This window comes from Sminthopsis crassicaudata, chromosome 2 (genome assembly GCF_048593235.1).
Source record: "Sminthopsis crassicaudata isolate SCR6 chromosome 2, ASM4859323v1, whole genome shotgun sequence".
NCBI lineage: Eukaryota > Metazoa > Chordata > Mammalia > Dasyuromorphia > Dasyuridae > Sminthopsis > Sminthopsis crassicaudata.
This window is the reverse complement of record NC_133618.1, coordinates 543,520-566,661: the sequence shown is the minus strand read 5'-3', so window position 1 is coordinate 566,661 and position 23,142 is coordinate 543,520. Positions and strand designations below refer to the sequence as shown.

The 23,142-nt window shown below is 43.9% G+C and overlaps 1 protein-coding gene across 5 annotated transcripts in view; it reads right to left on the bottom strand.

The window, feature by feature from the left end:
- Window positions 1-9,106, bottom strand: part of LOC141553862 (KRAB domain-containing protein 5-like) — a 36,911-nt gene extending 27,805 nt beyond the window's left edge. The window contains exons 1-4 of one of the 5 annotated variants that reach the window (XM_074285283.1): window positions 8,631-9,106; window positions 7,478-7,530; window positions 3,967-4,093; window positions 1,636-1,731 (exon numbers count right to left, since the gene is read on the bottom strand). In XM_074285283.1, the coding sequence (XP_074141384.1) occupies window positions 1,636-1,731; window positions 3,967-4,093; window positions 7,478-7,510 (256 nt within the window). In that variant the 5' untranslated portion in view covers window positions 7,511-7,530; window positions 8,631-9,106. The other 4 variants (XM_074285282.1, XM_074285284.1, XM_074285280.1 and 1 more) reach the window with 4 other exon arrangements.
- Window positions 9,107-23,142: the final 14,036 nt, after the last annotated feature.

Genomic DNA, 23,142 nt, shown 5'->3' with positions numbered 1-23,142 from the left:
TTGTCTTTCAGTAATTTCAAGCTCTCAGAATCACCAACACACTGCAGAGGAGGATTGTGCAGTGATCCCATCAAACTCTGGCTACTTCTAAATGCTTCTAATTTTTGGTTTCTCAAATTGAAACCAAAGTATTCCCACCATTCCAGGAAGGTTGAACATTCATATACAAATGGCCAAAGGAGGGCAAAGACCCTTGGGGCTGTCTCTCCCTGGACCAGTGTATTTCTTTCCTTCCTGGGTTACCTAGCAACTCCATCTCTAATTGCCTGAGTAAGATGTGACTTGGGTCTGCAATCCTGCAGCAGTGCTGGCAGGCTACTTGAAAACCATGGTCAGGAGGCAGGGACAGGAGAGGCCATAATGAAATCATCATGAAAGGCCACAATCTTTCCAGAAAATCAGACCTTAAAGTGCCACTCATTGACATGTGTAAGCTTATTTTCTAATTTGAACGTTTCCTCTGATTATATTACTCTTCTCCTATTGAGTAGTTTCTCAAAGGAATTGGTTGGGCACATGGGTTGGTAATTCAGTACAGGTTCAGTTACTACCCTTTCAAACGTTGTGAGTATGTAAATATTATAGAAAAGCAACATAAAGCAATATTTGAAATGGACCCGTGAGTACAGTTGTCATTTAGTGCAATATTTGTCAAGAGCCAACATAAATATAAATCTTTTTTTTATACTAATTAGCAATTGCTTTGACTAACTACAGTTTAAAAAAGGAATTTTCATGTCTCCAAAGGAACTTGTCCAATTCTCCTGTTTTCTATCTCATACATATATGACTATGTTCATCATATCTATTTCAAAATAAAAATAAAAATACAGTTACAGTGGATAGCATGTGGATAGTGCGTTGAACAGGGAAACCAGGATTTTAACCCCACTTCACTAATTTGCTGGTCAAGTTATAAGACCTTTGTGAGATTCAGTTTTTTTATCTGTCAAATGCATAGTAATAGCACTTAAGTCCTCAGATTCCCATAAGGATAAAATAAGACAATGCAGAGCATTGTAAACAGGGCTGTATAAATGCTAGCTATTTTACTTTACTTTGGCTCTTTCCTCCCCAGTTCTGCTCTCCTTCTTAAACCATTATGATCATCGCCAATTAATGATGCAGTGAAGCACTAAATTATTCAGTTCATCTGGTGCACAGTGGGTCTCTCCACAGTCGCTGGTGTATTGTCTGTCCCACCACTCTGTGACCTCCAGGAGAGCAGGGCATGTCCCTCACATCTCTCTGTGTTCCTGGTGTTTAGCCCAGGGCTGCCCTGTAGCAGGCTATTAATTGTTTACTGACCAGAAGTTCTAAGAATGGCTCATGTTCCAAACCTAATCCTTGGGGCACTTTAAAGAGAGTTCCATTGTGCCAAATCCCTAACAGTGGCTTTTACAGCATCACAGATGAGCACTGTAAGAGCCCTACAGGGCCATGGAGTATGACCCACTCATTTTGTAGATGGGAAACCAAGGTACACTGAGGAGCCCTGGCCACTGCTGCCAAGAAATATCCATTACAGAATTCCAAGTCTGGCCTTTCTCCCCCAAACTGAGCATTAACTTCAGTGTAACTCCCAGAAGCGTTTTGTAACCGCAGCTCTCATGGACCTGCTTTCACCTGACTCACCTGGAGAGCAGCTCCTGAGGCTTTCTTGGTCCAGCATCCACAGTGCTTCCCTTTGCTCAAAATAAGAGGTCACCTCTTCTCTGAGAACTGGAAGCCCTGGGCAGGGAAATCAGAAAGAGAAGAAGATGGAGAGAAGTTGATCACTGAGTTCCCCTTAGGGAAAAGTGAGGATCCAGAGCTGTTCCCTGATGAAATTCAGCTCCTCATGTTCAGACATATCCAATAATACTCACCCACTGGGGTTTGTAAAGCAAGTCACCTAAGACAGGACATGCCCACTATTTGTACAGCTTCCTCCCATATAGAGGCAAAGGCTCTTCCTCCCACCTCCTGTCCTATGAGGTTCCCTTCTGGCAGAAACTTCTTTTTTTTTCTTTTTCTGAGGCTGGGGTTAAGTGATTTGCCCAGGGTCACACAGCTAGGAAGTGTTAAGTGTCTGAGACTAGATTTGAACTCGGGTCCTCCTGAATTCTGGGCTAGTGCTCTATCCACTGAGCCACTTAGCTGCTCCTGGCAGAAACTTCTAATCCCAAGCCTGGGTAAAAAGACTTCCTGGGTAGGAGCAGCCTCAGACTCGATCAAGAAAGACCTTGAACTTAGTACACCTTTTTTTTACAGAAGGATAGACTCATTGCATAGTTTCCATTTTCCATAACTTAAAGAGAGCCCCTGGTTCAGTGGCGAGTCCTGAACAAGTGTACCTGAGTTTGAAGGGAACCTTGGACAATTACTAACTGTACACCTCTGGGCAAATCAATTAAATTCTGTTTGTTTTCCTCTGTTTCCTCAACTCTTAAATGGGGATATCAAAATCACCCTAACTTGGAAAGTTAAGATAAGGATAAGGTGACACAATATCTTATTTTACTTTTAATTTACAAACAAACATTTCCGTATGATAGTACATTAAAAAAAGATGAGTGCACGTGAAACTGTAAATCGATAATGTACAACTTTCTATTACTTTCAAATCGACAACAAAATTATTGCATAAATTTTTTCCCATCACTTTGCCTGTCCCCAACCTAGAGATGACTGCCACTACACAGAAGTTTTTATATACACATAAATAATACAGAGACATGTAAATATATATATGCATATACACAATCACACATATTTATGTAAAATTATGATAACCATGTGTTATGGGCCAGAATTATGTTCCTGAAACAAGGAGTCTTACAAGGTGTTAACTCAGTGGAACTGATAAGCAATAATTATCTAGTCTAGCATGGTGATTCACAGTTCTCTAGTTCAGTACACGTACTTAGTACTTAACAGAGTTCCACCTAGGATGGATTCACACCTCTGATGATGTAATTATAACAGAGCATATAAGAAGCCAATGGGGATTCAGAAACAGATTAATTTCATTGTCCACCTTTGTGGTGGCTGGAGGCTGGAGCACAATCCTTGGACTCAGAGAGATTCACTCCATCTTACCCTACTGTGGTATGGCCTGTCCTCCTGCATTTCCTCCACTGAGACCAAGCTAGCCCAGGTGCCAGGCAAGGAGACAATAAAGAATTTGGACTTTGGACTTTACACCTGGCTATTCTTGTGGTGATTACTCAACTGAAAGGAAGGCTGCTCCAAGACCTCCAGAAAACCAACCAGAACAAAACCACCATATTTCTATTTCTCAGTTTTTTCTCTAGATGAAAATGGCATCTTTCTTGATTTGTCATTTATCGTTAATTTAGGTACTTAGAAATAGTCAAAATAACTAATTTTCAGAAGTTATTCTTAATGAATGTTATAGTATTGTAAAGAAAGCATATGGCACAGCACCGGGCACATAGTAGGTAAAAAAAATATGCTTTTTCCCTTCCATTCCTTTCCCACCACTTAGAAATGCCCACCTAGCTGTCTGAGTCTCACCACTTTTGCTGGAATTTGAAGGCAATACTAAGGCAGATTAAAGAGAAACTTCCCATACTCTAGGACCAACAGTTGCTTTGAGCTACAAATTGATGCTTGTAAAAAAGAAGAATATTCCAAATACTAGAACCATCCCCCAAAGGAATGAGTTGAAAGGAAACGCTGTGTGAGAAATTTTCAGACCTTTGGCAGACACAATTTGTGTCCAGGTAGAGGCTAACCTCTAAGATTAGTTCCATGTTTCAGATGCTTCCCCTGATTTAATCTTTGATCTGGAATGGGTAAGAGAGAGTTTCAGGAACAACAAAGGACATCCCCAGGTCCTATCATGCAAGGCAAAGACCAGCACTTGCTCTTCTCTTTCCCCATCCCCCAATCTCGCACCCTGGGGAATGGAGATTTTCCCTTTGAGTGCAGACCTGCCGTCATCAGGGGAAGTGCCCTTACCCAAGGAGAGCAGGTTCTTGGCGTTCTCCACCATGACCTCCTTGTACAGCTCCTTCTGAGAGGGGTCCAAGAGCTCCCACTCCTCCTTAGTGAACTCCACAGCCACATCCTTGAATGTCACCATCTCCTAAACCATCAAAAGTCATAAGATGAGGAGCAGAAAGAGCCTTCTGAAGTAGAATCCAAACTGCTCCAATTTGCTGGAGAAAACTGAAACTCAGAGCAGGGATTTGCCCAAAGGTCACAGGCTTTGTGAGAGTCAGGGTCAGCTCTTGACACTGTGGTCATTAAGAGACTGAGAGAATTTGGGATCAGCTGAAATAAAGCTGAGAAATGACTTATCATGCAACACATAATGGGATGGCATCTTTGGGCCCCACGGCATGTCCTTTTAATGAATTCTTCCAAACTCGTTTCCTTGGTGATCCTTCTGCTTTTCCAAGCGCATTTCATATTTCCCTCTCATGCCCATTTTATGTTTTCATTTTATCTATAACCTTTTCTCCTAAATGAACCATCTCTGCCAAAGAGAATGGCCATTGTAAATTTGACATGTTTATGTCAAACAAGGAATTGCCACCCTGACCTCATCATGGTCTAAGTGTAAGCCACAATTTTCAGGTTATTTCTTCTAATCTATTATTTCACCTCTGAACATCTGAGGAATTTATTGCTTTTTTATAGTTTGTGAGATTGCCAAGGAGAAGCCCACATGGGGAGGGGGGAGGAGGGTGGGAATTAGGAAAGGTGGAGAAAAGCAGGAGGCCGGATTTAGGAGGTGGGCTCCACTGATGAAAGGTCTCATAGGAGCCAGGGGACCTAAAGTGCCTGAAAAATCTACTAGTCTTGGGGTTGGGGAGCTGTCCCTCCTGGGAGACACGAGCCCTTGGAGGAGAAGGACAGCATGGACACAGGGTTGGCATTGGGAGGAGAACGTGGAGAAAAATGAAAGGACGGCGAGGCAGGATGGATCATGTGCAGGGGATGTTCCCCAGCAGAAGCAGGGTTCTCTCCAACACCTGCCCTGGGCTCTGAAAGCAAGGCGTCTGTGCCGTTGGCCAACACGCAGTGGCGGAAACCCCTGCAGCACAGCCTCAGAACGGGGCCTTGGAGGCTCTGAGGGTAAGAAGCGTCAAGGAAAAAGAAAGCGCCCGTGGGCAGAGAGCCCCGGGCCCGAGAATGAGAATCCAGGCAAAACAGGAGGGGAAGATGGAGGCCAAGGGCAGAGAGGGGGGTCCCTGTTAGAGAGGGAGAAAGGGATGCAGTTAGAAAGCCAAGGAACAGGACCAGTGGAAGAGCAAGAGGGGGAGGGGAATGTGTGAGAGAACTGAAGGGAAAGGGAGGTGAAGACGAGCAGGAGGAAATCGAGGAGAAGAGATGGACAAAGGTCTAGAGAAGGTGGAGGTAAAAGACTCAGGACGGGGGACCACAGAGGAAGACGCCTATTTCTTTTCGACACAAGGAACTTTTAGAAAAATTCACTGTATCACAGATCCTGCCCACGAATGTAAGAAGGTAGAAATGGTCCATGTTCCCTCTCATTCCCTAATGAAATAAGAGTGAAAACTGGCTCAGAGATCGGCACCGGAAATACAAACCCAAAAGGAGATTGACCCGTGAGGATGAATTCCATCATGGCTGAGTGCGAGAGCAGAACTCGGCAGCGATAACTCCGTCAAAGGAAATGGGGGCAGTAGGGGGCGCAGTGGGTAGAGCACAGCCCTGAATCCAGGAGGAGCCGAGTTCAAACCTGCTCTCAGACACTTATCACTGCCCGGCTGTGTGACCCCGGGCAAGTCACTCAACCCCCAATGCCCTCACAATAAAAAACAACAGAAAAATGAAAATGATTAATTAAATAATGTTCCAAAATTTCTGAGTTTCCGCTTAAGCTGCCCTCAGGGGGAAACACTCACTTGAAAAGGGAAGATTAAGCATTATACAAAAACCTAGAAAAATGGGAACGAATCCCAAATAAACCCAAATAAACCCAAGAGACAAGATGTGGTGATGAGAAGGGAAATAAAACATGACCAACAGAAAGAAAACCCACTCGGATCAAGGGGACGGAGCCTGAAATCCAGTCCGGGGCCGAACAGCAGAGGAGACACCACAAGAAAACCAGGAGGAGGAAAAGGCCCAACCGTCCAAGGAACGCCCCTTTATGGTCCAGAATCTGAGAAGAAGGGGCTGGGAGGAAGGCTGTCAGCAGCGGGTGTGACCCCAGGAAGAGGAAGTGAGAGGGCAGCAGGAAGCGGATGTGAAGGAGCGGGAGGAGGCGGGACCAGGTGAGTAAAGAGGAAGGAAAGAGAGAGACAAGGGAGGAGAAAGTGAACAGGGGGGAGGCCGCCTCCTCCTCCCCCACCCCCTCCCTCCTGTCTGCTCCCTCCGCGCCCCCTTGTGGAGACTTTGGACATTCCCAGGCAAGTCTGGCACAAATGATTCAGAAAGCAGAGAAGGAAACAAGGAGAACTGACTCTGCTTCCAGGCAAGTACCAACATGGCTGACACAGCCTCAGAGCAGGAGGCAGCAAGTGAAGCAGGCAGTGATACCGAGGAAGTCCCTGTGGGGGCGCCACTCCCCTCCCCCGCTGTGGGCCGCTCGGACCCAGCGGCGCCCCCTTGGGGCCGCTCCCACGGCAGGCAGAAATCTCCACAGAGGGAGGGACCTTGGGAACCTCCTCCAGCCTGCCCAAGGAAGGAAGAGTAAGTGACAGGAGATGAATGGAGGAGCGCACCCAGTGAAAAGGGGGGAGAGGGAAATGGGGGGGAGGGGGAGGGAGGGATCAGTCCTGAGCAAAACAATGGGAAGGGATGGAGCTGAGTGAGTCTCCTTCTGTCTGAGGGGGAAAGGAGCCCGAGGCCCCGACAGAGACCCGGGACTGCGCCCAGTGCAAGTGTGGGGGATGGGGAAGGGCACAGAAGGGGAGGCCCTGAAAGGAGGTGCGCCCTCTGGCGGGGACCTCAGCTTAGCACAAAGAGCAGCCAGGAGCTGAGGATCAGGGAGGAGCAGCAGCTGTCTGCCAGAGGAGGGGGGGAAGGGAGGAGGGGGGGAGGAAGGGGGGATGGGCCGGGCCCTGTGGGAAGGGGCTTGGATTTATTTGTTCCCAGGGAAAGTGGAGCAGGTGAAAGGGGGAGACGGGAGCTTCAGGGCAGCGTGGCCACAGGAGGCCAAGAGCAGGAGAGACTTGGGGTGGGGAGGGGGCTGGGGGGGGCCAAAGGGAGCAGATCTGACCCCTGGGAAGGAGATTCCTGAGGAAGCAAGTGGAGCACCTCCTCAGTGCTCTGTAATGAAATAACCCCCAGCAGGGGGCGTGCACGGGCTTCGGTGCCCAGATGCCAGGGGCCCAAGGAATCCGCTGGGCACGGCAGGGTTGTTACTGCTGTGTGTCCCCCTTTTTGTAAAGAAATGACCCGTCCATCAGGCCCTGCCCCCGCCACAGCCCATCCCCCGTCTCCAGGATGGCTGTGGCTGCTGATGGGCTGGGGTCTGGGGATGGACTGCACTCACCCGAGGAGGAGGTCCGAGGCTCCCGGGGCCCATCCCCTCTGGCTCCCGGCTCCCTGTGGAGGTGGCAAAGCAACCAGAGTGACTCATTGCGTCCACTTCCTCCCTCTGGGCCCCGGTCTCCATCCCGGGGTCCTGTTGCTCCCACCCTGGAAGGACCCTCAGAAGTGACAAGGCCAAAGCTCTTCCAGACAGAGGTCCCAGGGGACCCTGGGGCTTTCATTCTAAGCCCCTCAGAAATCCCAGAGCAAGGCCAGCAGCTCCAGGAGCGTCCCTCCCCCCTCTGCCTGTGCCAGAGAAGCCCAGCGGACTGCCTGGGGCTCCCGGCCTGGGGGACCGCTCTTTGGGCCCACCCACTCTGGGTGTCTGTCTCTGACTCGGTCCCTGCTGGGGCCAGTCCTTGGTCACGTGAAGCTGGAGCGGGAAACGCTCCCAGAGGACGAGGGGACTTTCCCCTCTTTTCTGAGCAGGAGGAGCCCACAGCAACTCCTGGAGTGCGAGGTCCCCCAGGGCTTCCAGACTGCCCCCTGCAGAACAGTGCAGGAGGGGCCGCGAGGGGGCGCTGTGGATGGAGCACAGCCCTGAATTCGGGAGGACCCGAGTTCTAATCTGGTCTCAGGCACCTCGTACCTCAACCCTGGCTGTGGTCCCCTGGGCAGTAAAAGCACAGTGCAGGAGGGGCAGGAATGGAGCCCCCGGGGAATGATCGGGAATGATCTGGAAAGCTAGAGCCCGGAGACTGGATCCAGTCTGGGACTGAACCCCAAGGCTCAGGGAGAAGAGGGGCGGAGGAAGCAGGAGGCTTGGGGAGCAGGGTCCGGGAGGCCACAGGCCAGCACGTCCATGGGGAGGAGGGAAGTGCTCCTGACGGAGCGCGGAGCAGGGGAGGACTGCGGGGGCTTGGGAGCACTGCGGCCCGGAGCCTCATTAGAAGGCAGAAATGAGGAAGTCTGGGAATGTCCGACCCGACGGGAAATCTGGCCAAGTGCGGAAGCGAAGGTTTAGGGCTGGGGGAGCTCATCGCACAGACGCCGCGGCGGAGAGGAGGGCTCCTGGCGGAGCCGGAGGCCCCGAGCCGCGAGTTCCGGAGCGGAGACCCCAAGGCCAGGGCGGCCACGGAAGCCAGGAAGCCCGGGGGCTGCAGGCTCCGACCTACCTGGGGCTGCAAGGACAGGCCCGGCTTCCGAGTGTCGCTGATCCCGGGGAACGGGAGAGATCGAGCTCCGGGAGACGGGGACAGATCCGAGCTCCGGGAGACGGGACAGATCCGAGCTCCGGGAGACGGGGACAGATCCGAGCTCCGGGAGACGGGGACAGATCCGAGCTCCGGGAGACGGGGAGAGATCCGAGCTCCGGGAGACGGGGACAGATCCGAGCTCCGGGAGACGGGGAGAGATCCGAGCTCCGGGAGACGGGGACAGGTCCGAGCTCCGGGAGACGGGGACAGATCCGAGCTCCGGGAGACGGGGAGAGGTCCGAGCTCCGGGAGACGGGGCAGATCCGAGCTCCGGGAGACGGGGACAGACAGGAACTTCAGAGGAAGGCAGAGCAGTTTGTGTGCAGGGAATGGAGAGCGGTGTCACTTCCTGCTTCCGGCAGCCCCGCGCGGGCGGGTCTTCCCAAGAACCTCGCCCCGTCCCTCCCCCAGGGCGGTGGAGCCCTTTCCTCCAATCACAGGGAGGGGCTGGGTTTGGGCCTCCGGCGCCTCTCCTACCTCAGCCCTGCCCCCCTTCACACAAAGATCTTCGGCCCTAAACTCCTCCCAGACCTCCCGAGTCCTCCACAGGGCTCAAATCGCTCCTGGGCCACACCCCCCTCCGGGCTGCTCATCTCTGAGAGCTCCTCCTCCCCTCGGCCTCCTCCCGATCCTCCCCAGGGCCTCCTCCTCCTCCTCCCCAGGGCCGCCACCTCCTCCTCCTCCCCAGGGCCGCCTCCTCCTCCTCCCTTCCCACACTCGCCCCTCCTCCCCCTTGGCAGAAAGGCCCCCTCCCCCCCTGCTGAAACTGCCTCAGGAGACTTACCCAAAGGAGGGGAGCCCACGCTCTGAACTTCCGGAAGGGACCTGCCGGGCCCAGAGTGCACCTCCTCCTGTCAGAGAGGGGAGACACAGATTCAGGGACCAGCCCAGGACGCCCCTGCTCAGAAACATTTGGAAATCTGGCTGAGGTTGTCCCAGCTTACGGGCTCTATTATAATGACATTAGCACAGGTGTCAATCTGGTAAAAGTGTATTAAGTAGGAAGCACAGACATTGAACGAGAGAACTGTTAATCACCCGCTAAAGTAGGGAACCATTGTCTGCTCAATTCCGCTGACTGAACACCTTGTAAGAATCCTTCCAAGTAGCTAGTTCTGGCCCGGAACAATCAGTGCTTATTTAACCCAAAATACAACTCGCCACATTATTCTGCTGTATAATTATTTTTAATATGTTTCAAAATATTCTCATTTACTTTTTCAAATCTTATTTTCAAATTTTATTTATTTGTTTTTTCAAAGTAGATACAAAGATCGTCTTCAACATTCACCCTCGCAGAACCTTGGGCTCCAAACTTTTCTTCCTCTCTTCCTCCACTCCCTCCTCTGGGAGCAAGGGACCCAAAGTACGTTAGACATTTCTATGCACATTTCCTCATTTGTCATGCTGCACAAGAAAAATAAGATCAAAAAGGGGGGAAAAGCAAACAAATAACAACAAAGAAGGTAAAATACTCTATTATGATCGACTTTCAGTGCCCACAGATGGTTCTCCCCAGCCCAAGTGTACTGGAGTTTGGCTGAATCACCACGTCACTGAGAAGAGCCATTAGAAAGGATCATCGCACAGTCTTTCTGTTGCCATGTACACGGTGCTCTTGGGCACAAGGGATGCAAAGCCCAAAACCTTTGTCCATGTCCCGCCTCCTCTCCTGCCAGGCTCCATTCTGGAAGAGAGTCCTAATCCAGCACCTGGACAGAGGAGTGATACTGGGCCAGAGCAGCCTCAAGCCTGACCAACAGGGACCTGGGTTTGGGGGCATCTTCTTCATAGAAGATTATTCCTCCCAAGGTTTCCATTATCTAGAAGTGAAGGGGAGCTGGTGGCACAATTAAGAGACACCTGGGCATAGAGTCAGAAGTGCCTGAGCTTACCTCAAGCTTCAGACAGTTCCTAGCTCTGTGCCCCTTGGCAAGCACTTAAAATCTGCCTGGGTTACCTCAATTCTTAATGGGGAGAATAATACCACCTAACTTGGAAGGTTGTTTTGAAGGTAAAGTGGCATAATATTTAGTTGTTTTTTAAATTATGTAACAAAACTAGAATTTTTATAACATAGTACAATTAAAAAAGATGATTGCACAATTTGCTGCTTTTTTCATTTAGACAATAAATTTATCAAATAATTTTTTTCCTTTCCTCTGCCTTAACACACCCTAGAAATGGCTTCCATTCATATGCAAAAAGCGTCTTTTTCCCTTTGTCCTTTATCATTAATATGGGTAATTGAAGTCAAAAGGATTTATTTGCTTAATATTGTTCTTAAACAATATTGTTGTTACTTTATTGTTTAAAAAAAAAAAGCATACCACTTCTGTCAATATAGTGAGTGAAAATAAATGCTTATAACCCTAAATTCCTTTCCTCCTGCCTGTGCTGATATTTGAGGGCAATGGGTTAGGAAAACTGTCCATCAGCTTCCTAGGAGTTTTCAGCTCAAATTGATGCTTGTTAGAATAACATTCCAAATATTAAACCTATCCCACAGAGGAATAGGCTGTGAGGAAAAGCTGCTTGAGCAAATTTCAGGCCATTGGAAGATAAAATTCATGTCTAGGTAGAGATGTAGTGAAATAACCTCTGAGAGGAACAGAGGATAGTCTACTTCTCAGACTTGTGGAGGAGAACTAGAGATCATTAGTAATCACAAAATAGAAAATTTTCATTTCATCAAATTAAAAAACTTTTGTAAAACAAAATTAATGCAAACAACTTTAGAAAGGAAGTAACAAACTGGGAAAACATTTTTACAGTTAAATTTTCTGATAGAGGCCTCATGTCCAAAATATATAGGAACTGACTCTGATTCATAAGAAATCAAACCATTCTCCAACTGATAAATGGTCAAAGGATATGAACAGACAATTCTCAGATGATGAAATTGAAATTATATCCACTCATATGAAAGTGTTCCAAATCCAAAATGTTCTGAACACAATGCTTCAAAGAGTTCATGAGGAGCTAACTCTAACCTTAACTCTAACCCTAAATCCTCTGGGAGAAAAAGTTATATGTCATCACTTAAAGAGAACAAAGTGAAAGAAAAGATATATTTTGTTTTCTGAGAATCTGGAATAAAGTTTTATCTTATGAAAAGGATTCTAAAGAGATATTCATCAGAATCTAGACTGTACTGAGTGGTAGGAGACAGTTTCCATCCAAGTGAAGTACTATTATCTGTTGTTCTACTAAGCACCTGAGGTCGTTCTGGGCATGATGTTATCATGAGTAAAACATGCCTTTATTTATAATGGCTTTCATTTCTTTATTCCATTATATTATTTCATTACAGAAAAGAACATTTAGCATGGAGATTTTTTTCATCAATTAAACAACAATTCAGGAAGAAAATACTTAGCTATCTCTTTACTTAAAAAACATCCTGTAAAGAGACCCCTACAAACTATAGAATCTTGGGAGGACAAGAGCCATGAAAATCAACTGAGACGCCAACTATATATGGATGGACCATATATGGAGAGACTGGTCAGATCTGAAAATACCTGATACTTGGGAGAACTCCTCTATATTTCCAACCATCTATATATAGAGAACTTCAGTTTCGCCAGTGTACCTGGATTTTGATGGTTTTCCATGTCATTTTCTTCCATTTCCTTTATAAGCATAGGATTCACTTCATCAGAGATTCTGATATTTGGGAACAATTCTCCACTTTGTATAAAAAATTGCTGTTCCATGTTTTTTTAAAATTCATTTTGATTTTTTCTTTACCACATCTTTTTTGGGGGTGTACTTGTCATCCACATTTCATGTTTTATTTATTTCATTCAATTATTTCACATTTGAACAATTGAGTAATTCATTGTTCTTTTAGAATGTTTGCAATTCCAAAGGATTTCTAAATCTTTCCTTTTCTTTTGCCTGCCGGACATGTGTGCACACTATTCTAGACTGCCAGGACCATACATACCAATCTTTGGGATACTCTTGGATACACACGAAGATGAGCGGATCTTGAGGTGCAAAATAGCCTTTCTTTATTGGTAATCTTAGGAGGGGTTAGGAAACTGAACACTTACCAACAGTTATCATCGCCTCCACGACCTTTGGATGTCTTGGGATACAACAGAGTAGACAGACACCACTATGCAGTTAAGAAGTTTTATTGCTTTGTTACATCATCCTGTCTGCTTCTCCTTTTCTCTCTCTCTCTCTCTGCAGTCCTGTATTTATTTATGTCCCTCTCTTCTGCCTTGCCCACATGAATCAGCAACAAGTATGAGTATAGCTTCTGTATCTCAGACCCCATTCCTTGTGATGTTATCTTGATCTGGTGTGTGCTCAGTGCCTCAGAACATAATCTGGACCTATGGTCAGCCAGGAAAAAACATACACCCACGGACCTCGACATCCCTTGACATCCCTTCCCAAGATTGTGCTGGCAGAGAACTACCCAGCTACAGACCACAAGGTCAGGCTGCACAAGATTTGTTTTCACACATACTTGTGTCTTATGTAAATGGGGCATTACATGCAGGGTACCATTGATAAGATTAATACAGACTCTTGTTATCCTATTCCCTAGCATCTTCCCCTTTTTGTTTTCTTTGAAGGATTGCCACTCGGCCACTAACTCTGTAAGAGATTGCTGTATGAGAGAGAGAAAGCATCACAAAATACAAGGCAAAAGTAAAAGCAATACAACAAAAAAGGCAATTAATAACAGGAGATGAGATAACCATGAAGGTATTGTCATTGTATGTTGCTTTATCCAATCAATAAGATCATGAGAAGCTTCACTAGGGAGACTGATGTTTTTTGCTAATACATTAATGTCAGCAACAAGCTTTGCCAATTTGAGGATTTGACTGGACACATTGGCAGCTAGCAGAGCACCCCTAAGATGATCTCTAACTTGTTCCCAAGTGTAATTGAGTGAGGTGGCTTGTACTAAAAAAGCGTGGTAGGGGACTATCCCATTCCACAATGTCAAAGCTGTATCTAAAGAGTAGCGAGTATGGTTCAAACTCATAGGATATAAACAGTACCCATACATCAGGTGTCCCTTTGACACATGAGGGTAATGGTGATGTATGATTGAAAAATTTATGTGTTAGTTTATACTGATCAAACAAATGCGCATCATGCTGTATGGCATGGATAGATATGTTAAAGTCAGTAGGGTGTCTACCGATTGTCGGTGCATGATGAAAACTTGATGTGATGTTAAAAGGACAGAGGGGAACACAGCCTGGGGTCTCTATTCTGTGTCTTATCACTAAGCAAATGGGAGAGGATTAGCTTATAAATGTAGCACTCTTCAGAGGGATTGGTGACATATCACTCTCCCTAGGACTGCTTGCTCTTAATTTAGACACATTGCCCAATATCAGAAAGTTTGGTGTTTGCTCGCCCCATCCAACCATATCTAACAATGGGGGATTGATTGAGACCCCCCAAGTCCAATGTCCCTGAATGTCCCGGTTCCTTTTCTCTCCTGACATCAATGTGGACCAGTAGCGCGTCATTGTGCTGCGCCACACTGTTGTTGTTGGCAGGACGGTCCTAAGAGCAAGGAGAGCAAATCCACAATACAACCATTTCAGTCTTTTCTCCCGCTCTCTTTTTTCTGCTGGTCCTCGTTTTCTGCCTCCTTTTCCTTTTCTTCTTCTAATTGAGGTTCCAGAAGTCACAAGGAGTGGGTGGGCACCCACTGTCCGGCTTCATGGGGACCTGGAATGATATATGCATACCCTGCCCCCCATTTATGCACTACCCCAGGCCCCTTCCATGACCCATCTGATATATCTTTTTTTTTTTTTTTTTTATGGGAAATCACTTATTTTATTCATATGTTGACTTCTACATCTTTTTTTTTTTAATTTTTATTTTATTTTATAATTATAACATTTTTTGACAGTACATATGCATGGGTAATTTTTTACAACATTATCCCTTGCACTTACTTCTATTCAGATTTTTTTTCCTTCCTCCCCCAACCCCCTCCCCCAGATGGCAAGCACTCTTATATATGTTAAATATATTACAGTATATTCTAGATACAATATATGTGTATAGAACCGAATTTTTTGTTGCACAGGAAGAATTGGATTCAGAAGGTAAAAATAACCGTTTACATTCATTTCCCAGTGTTCCTTTTCTGGATGTAGCTGGTTCTGTCCATCATTAATCCATTGGAATTGGATTAGCTCTTCTCTATGTTGAAGAAATCCACTTCCATCAGCATACATCCTCGTACAGTATCATTGTTGAAGTGTATAATGATCTCCCAGTTCTGCTTGTTTCACTCAGCATCAGTTGATGTAAGTCTCTCCAAGCCTCTCTGTATTTCTCCTGTTGGTCATTTCTTACAGAACAATAATATTCCATAACATTCATATACCATAATTTACCCAACCATTCTCCAATTGATGGACATCCATTCATTTTCCAGTTTCTAGCCATTACAGAAAGGACTGCCACAAACATTTTGGCACATACAGGTCCCTTTCCCTTCTTTAGTAGTTCCTTGGGGTATAAGCCCAGTAGTAGTATGGCTGAGTCAAAGGGTATGCACATTTTGATAACTTTTTGGGCATAATTCCAGATTGCTCTCCAGAATGGTTGGATTCTTTCACAACTCCACCAACAATGCATCAGTGTCCCAGTTTTCCCACAGCCCCTCCAACATTCATCGTTATTTGTTCCTGTCATCTTAGCCAATCTGACAGGTGTGTAATGATACCTCAGAGTTGTCTTAATTTGCATTTCTCTGATCAATAGTGATTTGGAACACTCTTTCATATGAGTGGAAATAGTTTTAATTTCACCATCTGAAAATTGTCTGTTCATATCCTTTGACCATTTATCAATTGGAGAATGGCTTGATTTCTTATAAATTAAAGTCAATTCTCTGTATATTTTGGAGATGAGGCCTTTATCAGAACCTTTAACTGTAAAAATTTTTTCCCAATTTGTTACTTCCCTTCTAATCTTGTTTGCATTAGTTTTGTTTGTGCAGAAACTTTTTAATTTGGTGTAATCAAAATGTTCTATTTTGTGATCAATAATGGTCTCTAGTTCTCCCTTGGACACAAACTCCTTCCTCCTCCACAAGTCTGAGAGGTAAACCATCCCATGTTCCTCCAATTTATTTATGATTTCGTTCTTTATGCCTAAATCTTGGACCCATTTTGATCTACTCTTAGTATGTGGTGTTAAATGTGGGTCCATGCCTAGTTTCTGCCATACTAATTTCCAGTTTTCCCAGCAGTTTTTGTCAAATAATGGATTCTTATCCCAAAATTTGGGATCTTTGGGTTTGTCAAACACTAGATTGCTACTTTTATTCACTATCTTGCCCTGTGATCCTAACCTATGCCACTGATCAACTGGTCTATTTCTTAGCCAATACCAAATGGTTTTGGTGACTGTTGCTTTATAATATAGCTTTAAATCAGGTACACTTAGACCACCTTCCTCTGACTTTTTTTTCATTAGTTCCCTTGCAATTCTTGACCTTTTATTCTTCCATATGAATTTTGTTGTTATTTTTTCTAGGTCATTAAAATAGTTTCTTGGGAGTCTGATTGGTATAGCACTAAATACATAGATTAGTTTGGGGAGTATTGTCATCTTTATTATATTCGCTCGGCCTATCCAAGAACACTGAATGTCTTTCCAATTATTTAAATCTGACTTTATTTTTGTGGCAAGTGTTTTGTAATTTTGCTCATATAATTCCCGACTCTCCTTTGGTAGATATATTCCCAAATATTTTATACTATCGACTGTTATTTTGAATGGAATTTCTCTTTGTATCTCTTGCTGTTGGATTGTGTTGGTAATGTATAAAAATCCTGAGGATTTATGTGGATTTATTTTGTATCCTGCGACTTTGCTAAAATTCTGAATTATTTCTAATAGCTTTTTAGCAGAGTCTTTGGGGTTCTCTAAGTATACCATCATGTCATCTGCAAAAAGTGACAATTTGATTTCTTCATTTCCTACTCTAATTCCTTGAATCTCTTTCTCGGCTCTTATTGCCAAGGCTAGAGTTTCTAGTACTATATTGAATAGTAATGGTGATAGTGGGCAACCTTGTTTCACTCCTGATCTTACAGGGAAAGGTTCTAGTTTATCACCATTACATATGATGTTTACTGAAGGTTTTAAATATATGCTCCTTATTATTTTAAGGAATAGTCCATTTATTCCTATACTCTCAAGCGTTTTTAGTAGGAATGGATGTTGGATTTTATCAAATGCCTTTTCTGCATCTATTGAGATGATCATATGGTTTTTATTAATTTGATTATTAATATGGTCAATTATACTAATAGTTTTCCTAATATTAAACCAGCCCTGCATTCCTGGTATAAATCCCACTTGGTCATAGTGTATTATCCTGGGGATGATTTTCTGAAGTCTATTTGCTAATATCTTATTTAAGATTTTAGCATCAATATTCATTAAGGAAATTGGTCTATAGTTTTCTTTCTCAGTTTTCGATCTACCTGGTTTAGGTATCAGTACCATGTCTGTGTCATAGAAGGAATTTGGTAGGACTCCTTCAATCCCTATTTTTTCAAATAGTTTATATAGCATTGGAGTTAGTTGTTCTTTAAATGTTTGGTAGAATTCACATGTAAATCCATCTGGTCCTGGGGACTTTTTCTTAGGAAGTTGGTTAATAGCTTGGTCTATTTCTTTTTCTGAGATGGGACTATTTAGACTACTTACTTCTTCCTCTGTTAATTTGGGCAAGCTATATTTTTGAAGGTATTCTTCCATTTCATTTAAGTTATCGAATTTATCGGCATAAAGTTGAGCAAAGTAGCTCCTAACTATTGTTCTAATTTCCTCTTCATTAGTGGTGAGTTCACCCTTTTCATTTTCAAGACTATCAATTTGCTTTTTCTCTTTCCCTTTTTAAATCAGGTTTACTAAGGGTTTGTCTATTTTGTTGGTTTTTTCATAAAACCAACTCTTAGTTTTATTAATTAATTCAATAGTTTTTTTACTTTCAATTTTATTAATCTCACCTTTTATTTTTTGAATTTCAAGTTTTGTGTTTGTCTGGGGGTTTTTAATTTGTTCCTTTTCTAGCAATTTTAGTTGTAAGCCCAATTCGTTGGCCCTCTCTTTCTCTATTTTATGCAAGTAGGCCTGTAGAGATATAAAACTTCCCCTTATTACTGCTTTGGCTGTATCCCACACATTTTGGTATGATGTCTCATTATTGTCATTTTCTTGGGTGAAGTTATTAATTATGTCTATGATTTGCTGTTTTACCCAATCATTTTTTAGTATAAGATTATTTAGTTTCCAATTATTTTTTGGTCCATTTTCCCCTGGCTTTTTATTAAATGTTATTTTGATTGCATTATGGTCTGAAAAGGATGCATTTACTATTTCTGCCTTACTGCATTTGATTTTGAGGTTTTTATGCCCTAGTATATGATCAATTTTTGTATAGGTTCCATGAACTGCTGAGAAGAAAGTATACTCCTTTCTGTCTCCATTTAGCTTTCGCCAAAGATCTATCATATCAAACTTTTCTAGTATTCTATTTACCTCTTTGACTTCTTTCTTATTTATTTTGTGGTTTGATTTATCTAATTCTGAGAGTGCAAGGTTGAGATCTCCCGCTATTATAGTTTTGCTATTTCCTCTTGCAGTTCTCTTAATTTCTCTTTTAAGAATTTAGATGCTGCACCACTTGGTGCATACATGTTTAATATTGATACTGCTTCACTATTGATGCTTCCCTTTAGCAGGATATAATGCCCTTCCTTATCTCTTTTTATTAGATTAATTTTTGTTTTTGCTTGATCTGAGATGAGGATGGCTACTCCTGCTTTTTTGGTTTTGCCTGAAGCATAATAGATTCTGCTCCACCCTTTTACTTTTAGTTTGAATGTCTCATCCTGTTTCAGGTGTGTTTCCTGTAAACAACATATAGTAGGATTCTGACTTTTAATCCAGTCTGCTAACTGCTTCCTCTTTATGAGGCAGTTTGCCCCATTCACATTTATGGTTAGAAGGACTAATTCTATATTGCTTATACTTTTCCCCTTTCCTTCCCTTTTACCCTCCTATCCAGTATTAAACTGGTGAACACCACTTGCTTTTCACAGCCCTCCCTTTTTAGGATCCCTCCCCCACCTTAAAGATCCTCCCCTTATTTTACCCCTTTTCTTCGAAATTACTGTATTCCCTTCCCCTTAGCTTACTCCTTCCCTTTCACTTTTCAATGAAGTGGAAGAAGTTTCACCATAAATCGAATATGTCTATTGATACACGCTATGTTCATCTCCCTCCTTTCTTTCTCTCAGATATAATAGGTTACCTTTGCCTCTTCATGAGATGTAGTACCACCACTTTACACTTTTTTATGATATAATCTCCTTTCCACCTCTAGTTTCTAAGACAAATTGTACATATGTTCTTTACATATTTTTTTGACAGAAGTATAGTTCTCAAGATTTCTTTTTACCTTTTTAGAAATCTCTTGAGTTCTGTATTTGAAGATCAAACCTTTTATGTAGGTCTGGTTTTTTCATCAAAAATAGATGGAATTCATTTATTTCGTTAAATGTCCATCTTCTTCCCTGGAAAACGATGCTCATTCTTGCTGGGTAAGTTATTCTTGGCTGCATACCAAGTTCCTTAGCCTTTCGGAATATCATGTTCCAGGCCCTGCGTTCTTTTAATGTGGACGCTGCTAGATCCTGGGTTATCCTTATTGTGGATCCTCCATATCTGAATTGTTTTTTTCTAGCAGCTTCCAATATCTTTTCCTTTGTCTGATGGTTCTTGAACTTGGCCACTATATTTCTTGGCGTTTTGATTTTAGGGTCCCTTTCAGTAGGTGATCGATGAATTTTTTCAATGTCTATTTTACCCTCTGTTTCCAAAACGTCTGGGCAGTTCTCTTTGATAATTTCCTCGAAAATGGTGTCCAAGCTCTGTTTTTCCTCCCATTTTTCAGGGAGTCCGATTATTCTCAAATTGTCTCTCCTGGATCTGTTTTCCAGGTCTGTTGTCTTTCTGGTAAGGTACTTGACAGTCTTTTCAATTGTTTCATTTCTCTGGTTTTGCTTGACTCCCTCTTGGTTTCTCCTTGAGTCATTCATTTCTACTTGCTCCAGTCTAATTTTCAATCATGTATTTTCTTCACTCACTTTTTTTATATCTCTTTGTAATTGTCCAATTGAGTTTTTATCTTCTATGGAATTTTTTTCCATTTTATCCATTTTATTTTTTAGAGAGCTGATTTCTTTTTCCAGCTCACTAATCCTGTTTTCCTTGGAATTGTTTACCTTTTCCAGCTCACTAATCCTGTTTTCCTTGGAGTTGTTTACCTTTTCCAACTCACTAATCTTGTTTCTCAATGATTTGATTTCTTTATCCACTCTGTCTTTGAATGCATGGGATGACTTCTCCAGGCTCTCTTGCCAAGTTTCCCTTTCCTTTTCCCATTTCTCTTCCAGCTCTCTTGTGAGAGCCTTTTTGATTTCCTCTATGAGGTTCTTTTGTATTGAGGAGCAGCTCATATCCCCCTTAGGGGATTCCTCTGGGGACAGTCTGTTCCTAGTCTCCTCAGCATTTGAAGTCTGCTCTCTCTCCACACAGAAGCTGTCAATGGTTAGAGCCCTTTTGAATTTTTTGTTCATTTTGTCAGAGTAGGAATCAAAGAAAACAAACTGACAAGAGAAACAATTGGTCTGTTTTGTGGGGGATGGGGCTGGATGGTATTAATGGGCTTCCTCTACAGACTGGGGGTAGGGCAGCAGAGAGCCACTAACAGAACAGCAATGACTGTACTGAGTCTGCGCTCTCTGAGGCTCCGAGAACGCACCGAGTCAGTCCAGGTGGGGGTTGGGGGTGGCCGGGCTCTGAGAGACGCTGGCTTTCTGGGGTTTTAGTCTTCACCTCTGGTGTTTACACCCTCTTAGCCGCTCCTGGCTTGCTGCCAAGACGGAGCATCCACACTGGGCCAAAAGCCCTTTCACAGAAACGGCAGAGATCACACCCCTCCCCCTCCGGTCTGAGCTGCGTTAGCTGCCTGTCTTGCTCTGGCTGCCTGCCCTCAGTCTGTGCCCAGTCTGATTGACCTCCCCCGAGCAAACACAGACCTTTTCTGGCGACTTTCAAGGATGTCTTCTCTTGGTGATAATTTGTGGATTTCTTTCTGGGTCAAGCATTAAGTCAGAGGCTTGTCATGAAGTAAGTTCTGAGAGAAAACGAGGAGCTCAAGCAGCTGTCTGCCTCCACGCCGCCATCTTGGCCGGAACTCCCATCTGATATATCTTTCTACATCGCTCGCCATTATATCAGAGTTGTCCTGGTATAAGGCAGAACCTGTGAGTCCCTGACCTGTGGCATAGCAAAAAGGCGCAAGGCGGAGTAAGAACATCATCAATAGCTGAAAATTGAAGAAAATTAAGTGTGTAGAGGGCAGGATCCAGTTGGGAGTCAGTTAATTGTCCCTCCTTCCACCACCACCTCCCCTCCCTCTTTTTTTTTTTTTTTTTTTTTGTAGAACAGTCTTTAGCTTGGGGTTAGCACATTCCACCACTGCCTGACCTGTAGAGTTGTATAGAAGGCTTGTACGGCAGCAGATCCCAAATTCCTGCAAAAAGAGAGCATCCTTTGGAGGAATATGCGGGGCCATTGTCAGTTTTAAGGGAAGATGGAGGGCCTGCAAAAGAGAAACAATGATACAGATGTGAGCTGGATGCCCGGCCTTCTCACCTGGTTGAATAGTTGCCCACAAGAACCTGGAAAAAGCAGCCAGGGACTTCCAGAGAGATTCGCCATGCCTTCAGTGTGGTAAAGTCGGGCACCTGAAAGCTGTGTTGGCACAGAGACAGAGTGAGAACGCAGGATGAGAGAACAAGACCCAGAACCCCATGTCCAAAATGCAACAGAGGCTTCCAGATTGTAGATTGACTCAGGAAAGGGCAAGGGGGCTCGGCTGTATTTTTGTGCCTCTCTCTTCTGTTTTTTTCTTTTTCTGTCTTTTTTTCACTCAGTGTTTTTTGCTTGCTCTCTCTCTTTTTCTGTGTCTCTCACTCTTTCTCTCTGACTCTGTTCCTCTCCTCTTTCACTCGCTCTCACTGTTTCTCTCTTTTTCACTTTCTCACTCTCTGTCTCTATGTCTTTCTGACACTGTATCTGGCCATGTCCTTTTTGATATCTTTAACTGTCTGTTTTGCTGTCCCTTGGAATCACCTTTTCTTTTTCTTACTGCCCAATTTCCTCATCTGTTGGTGATTTTTCTCTATCTCTCTGCCTCTCTTTTGTCTCTTTCTGACCTTTTTTTCTCACTATCTGGGTCCTAGTGATATTCTCTCTTCAGGGCAGTTAAATGGTTTCATTAAGATTAGCCCAGGACCACTCTCAGTAGTTCCAACTCCTAGTTATTGAGTGGCTTGAAACTCCCAAGATAAGTACTTTCTTTTCACCTGGAAATCCAGGCCTGGGGGCAGTGACCACATGAAGGAATCTCATTCAATGGAAGCCCTCCCCCCAGACTGCCAATAAAAAGACAATTTTAAACTCCAAATCTTTGCAGAAGTCCAAAGTAGGAATTAGGCTTTTCCAACAAAGCTCTCTTCTTGAAAAAGTTGCCTGCCAGGAGTCCTGCCCGCTGTGAAGAGACCCTCTTCTCTTGTTATTTCTCTGTCAGGACCTCTTGCACTCAGAAGCCTGTTTTCCTAGCAAAGCTGGCTTCTCAGTGCCAATAAACTGCCCTTTTGTTATTCAGACTTTTTGGATTTCTGAATATTTTCATGTTGGACCTGCACTTGAGGGGATTCCTAACCCAATTCTCACAACTCTCTTCATCAACCCCAAACAGAATGCACCACGATATCCTGTTGTACAGCTTCTGAGAGAAAGCTACATGCTCTTTCCCCTACCTCCTCTCTTGCTGGATTCCATTCTGGCAGAAATGTATTTTTTTTGGAAATTTTGTTTATTCAATATTTTCCCCAGGTACACACTTTTTCCCTAAAATTTTGGAGTTCTAGAGTCTCTCCCTTATCCTCACCTACCATTCATAAAACACTTGTGAACGTCTGCAAAATATTTTCATAGAAGTCTGGTTGTGTGTGTGTGTGTGAAAATCTCCCACCCTAATGAAAATAAAAAAACCTCAAGAAAAATTCAGGATAAGAAGAGAAAGAGAGACTGCTTCAGTCTATATTGAGACAAAATCATTTCCTTTTCTGGGTATGGATGGAAGTTTTCATCATAAGTCCTCCAGAGTAGCCAGGGATGATTGTTCTGTGAGTATAGCCCATATAGCACAGTCATTCCCAGCTGTCATTCGGGAACATTGAAACTACTTGGTATATGGTATATTTCAGAGAGAAACAGAAAAGCACACACACACACACACACACATACATACAGAGTGAAAAACAGAGAGTCAGAAAAA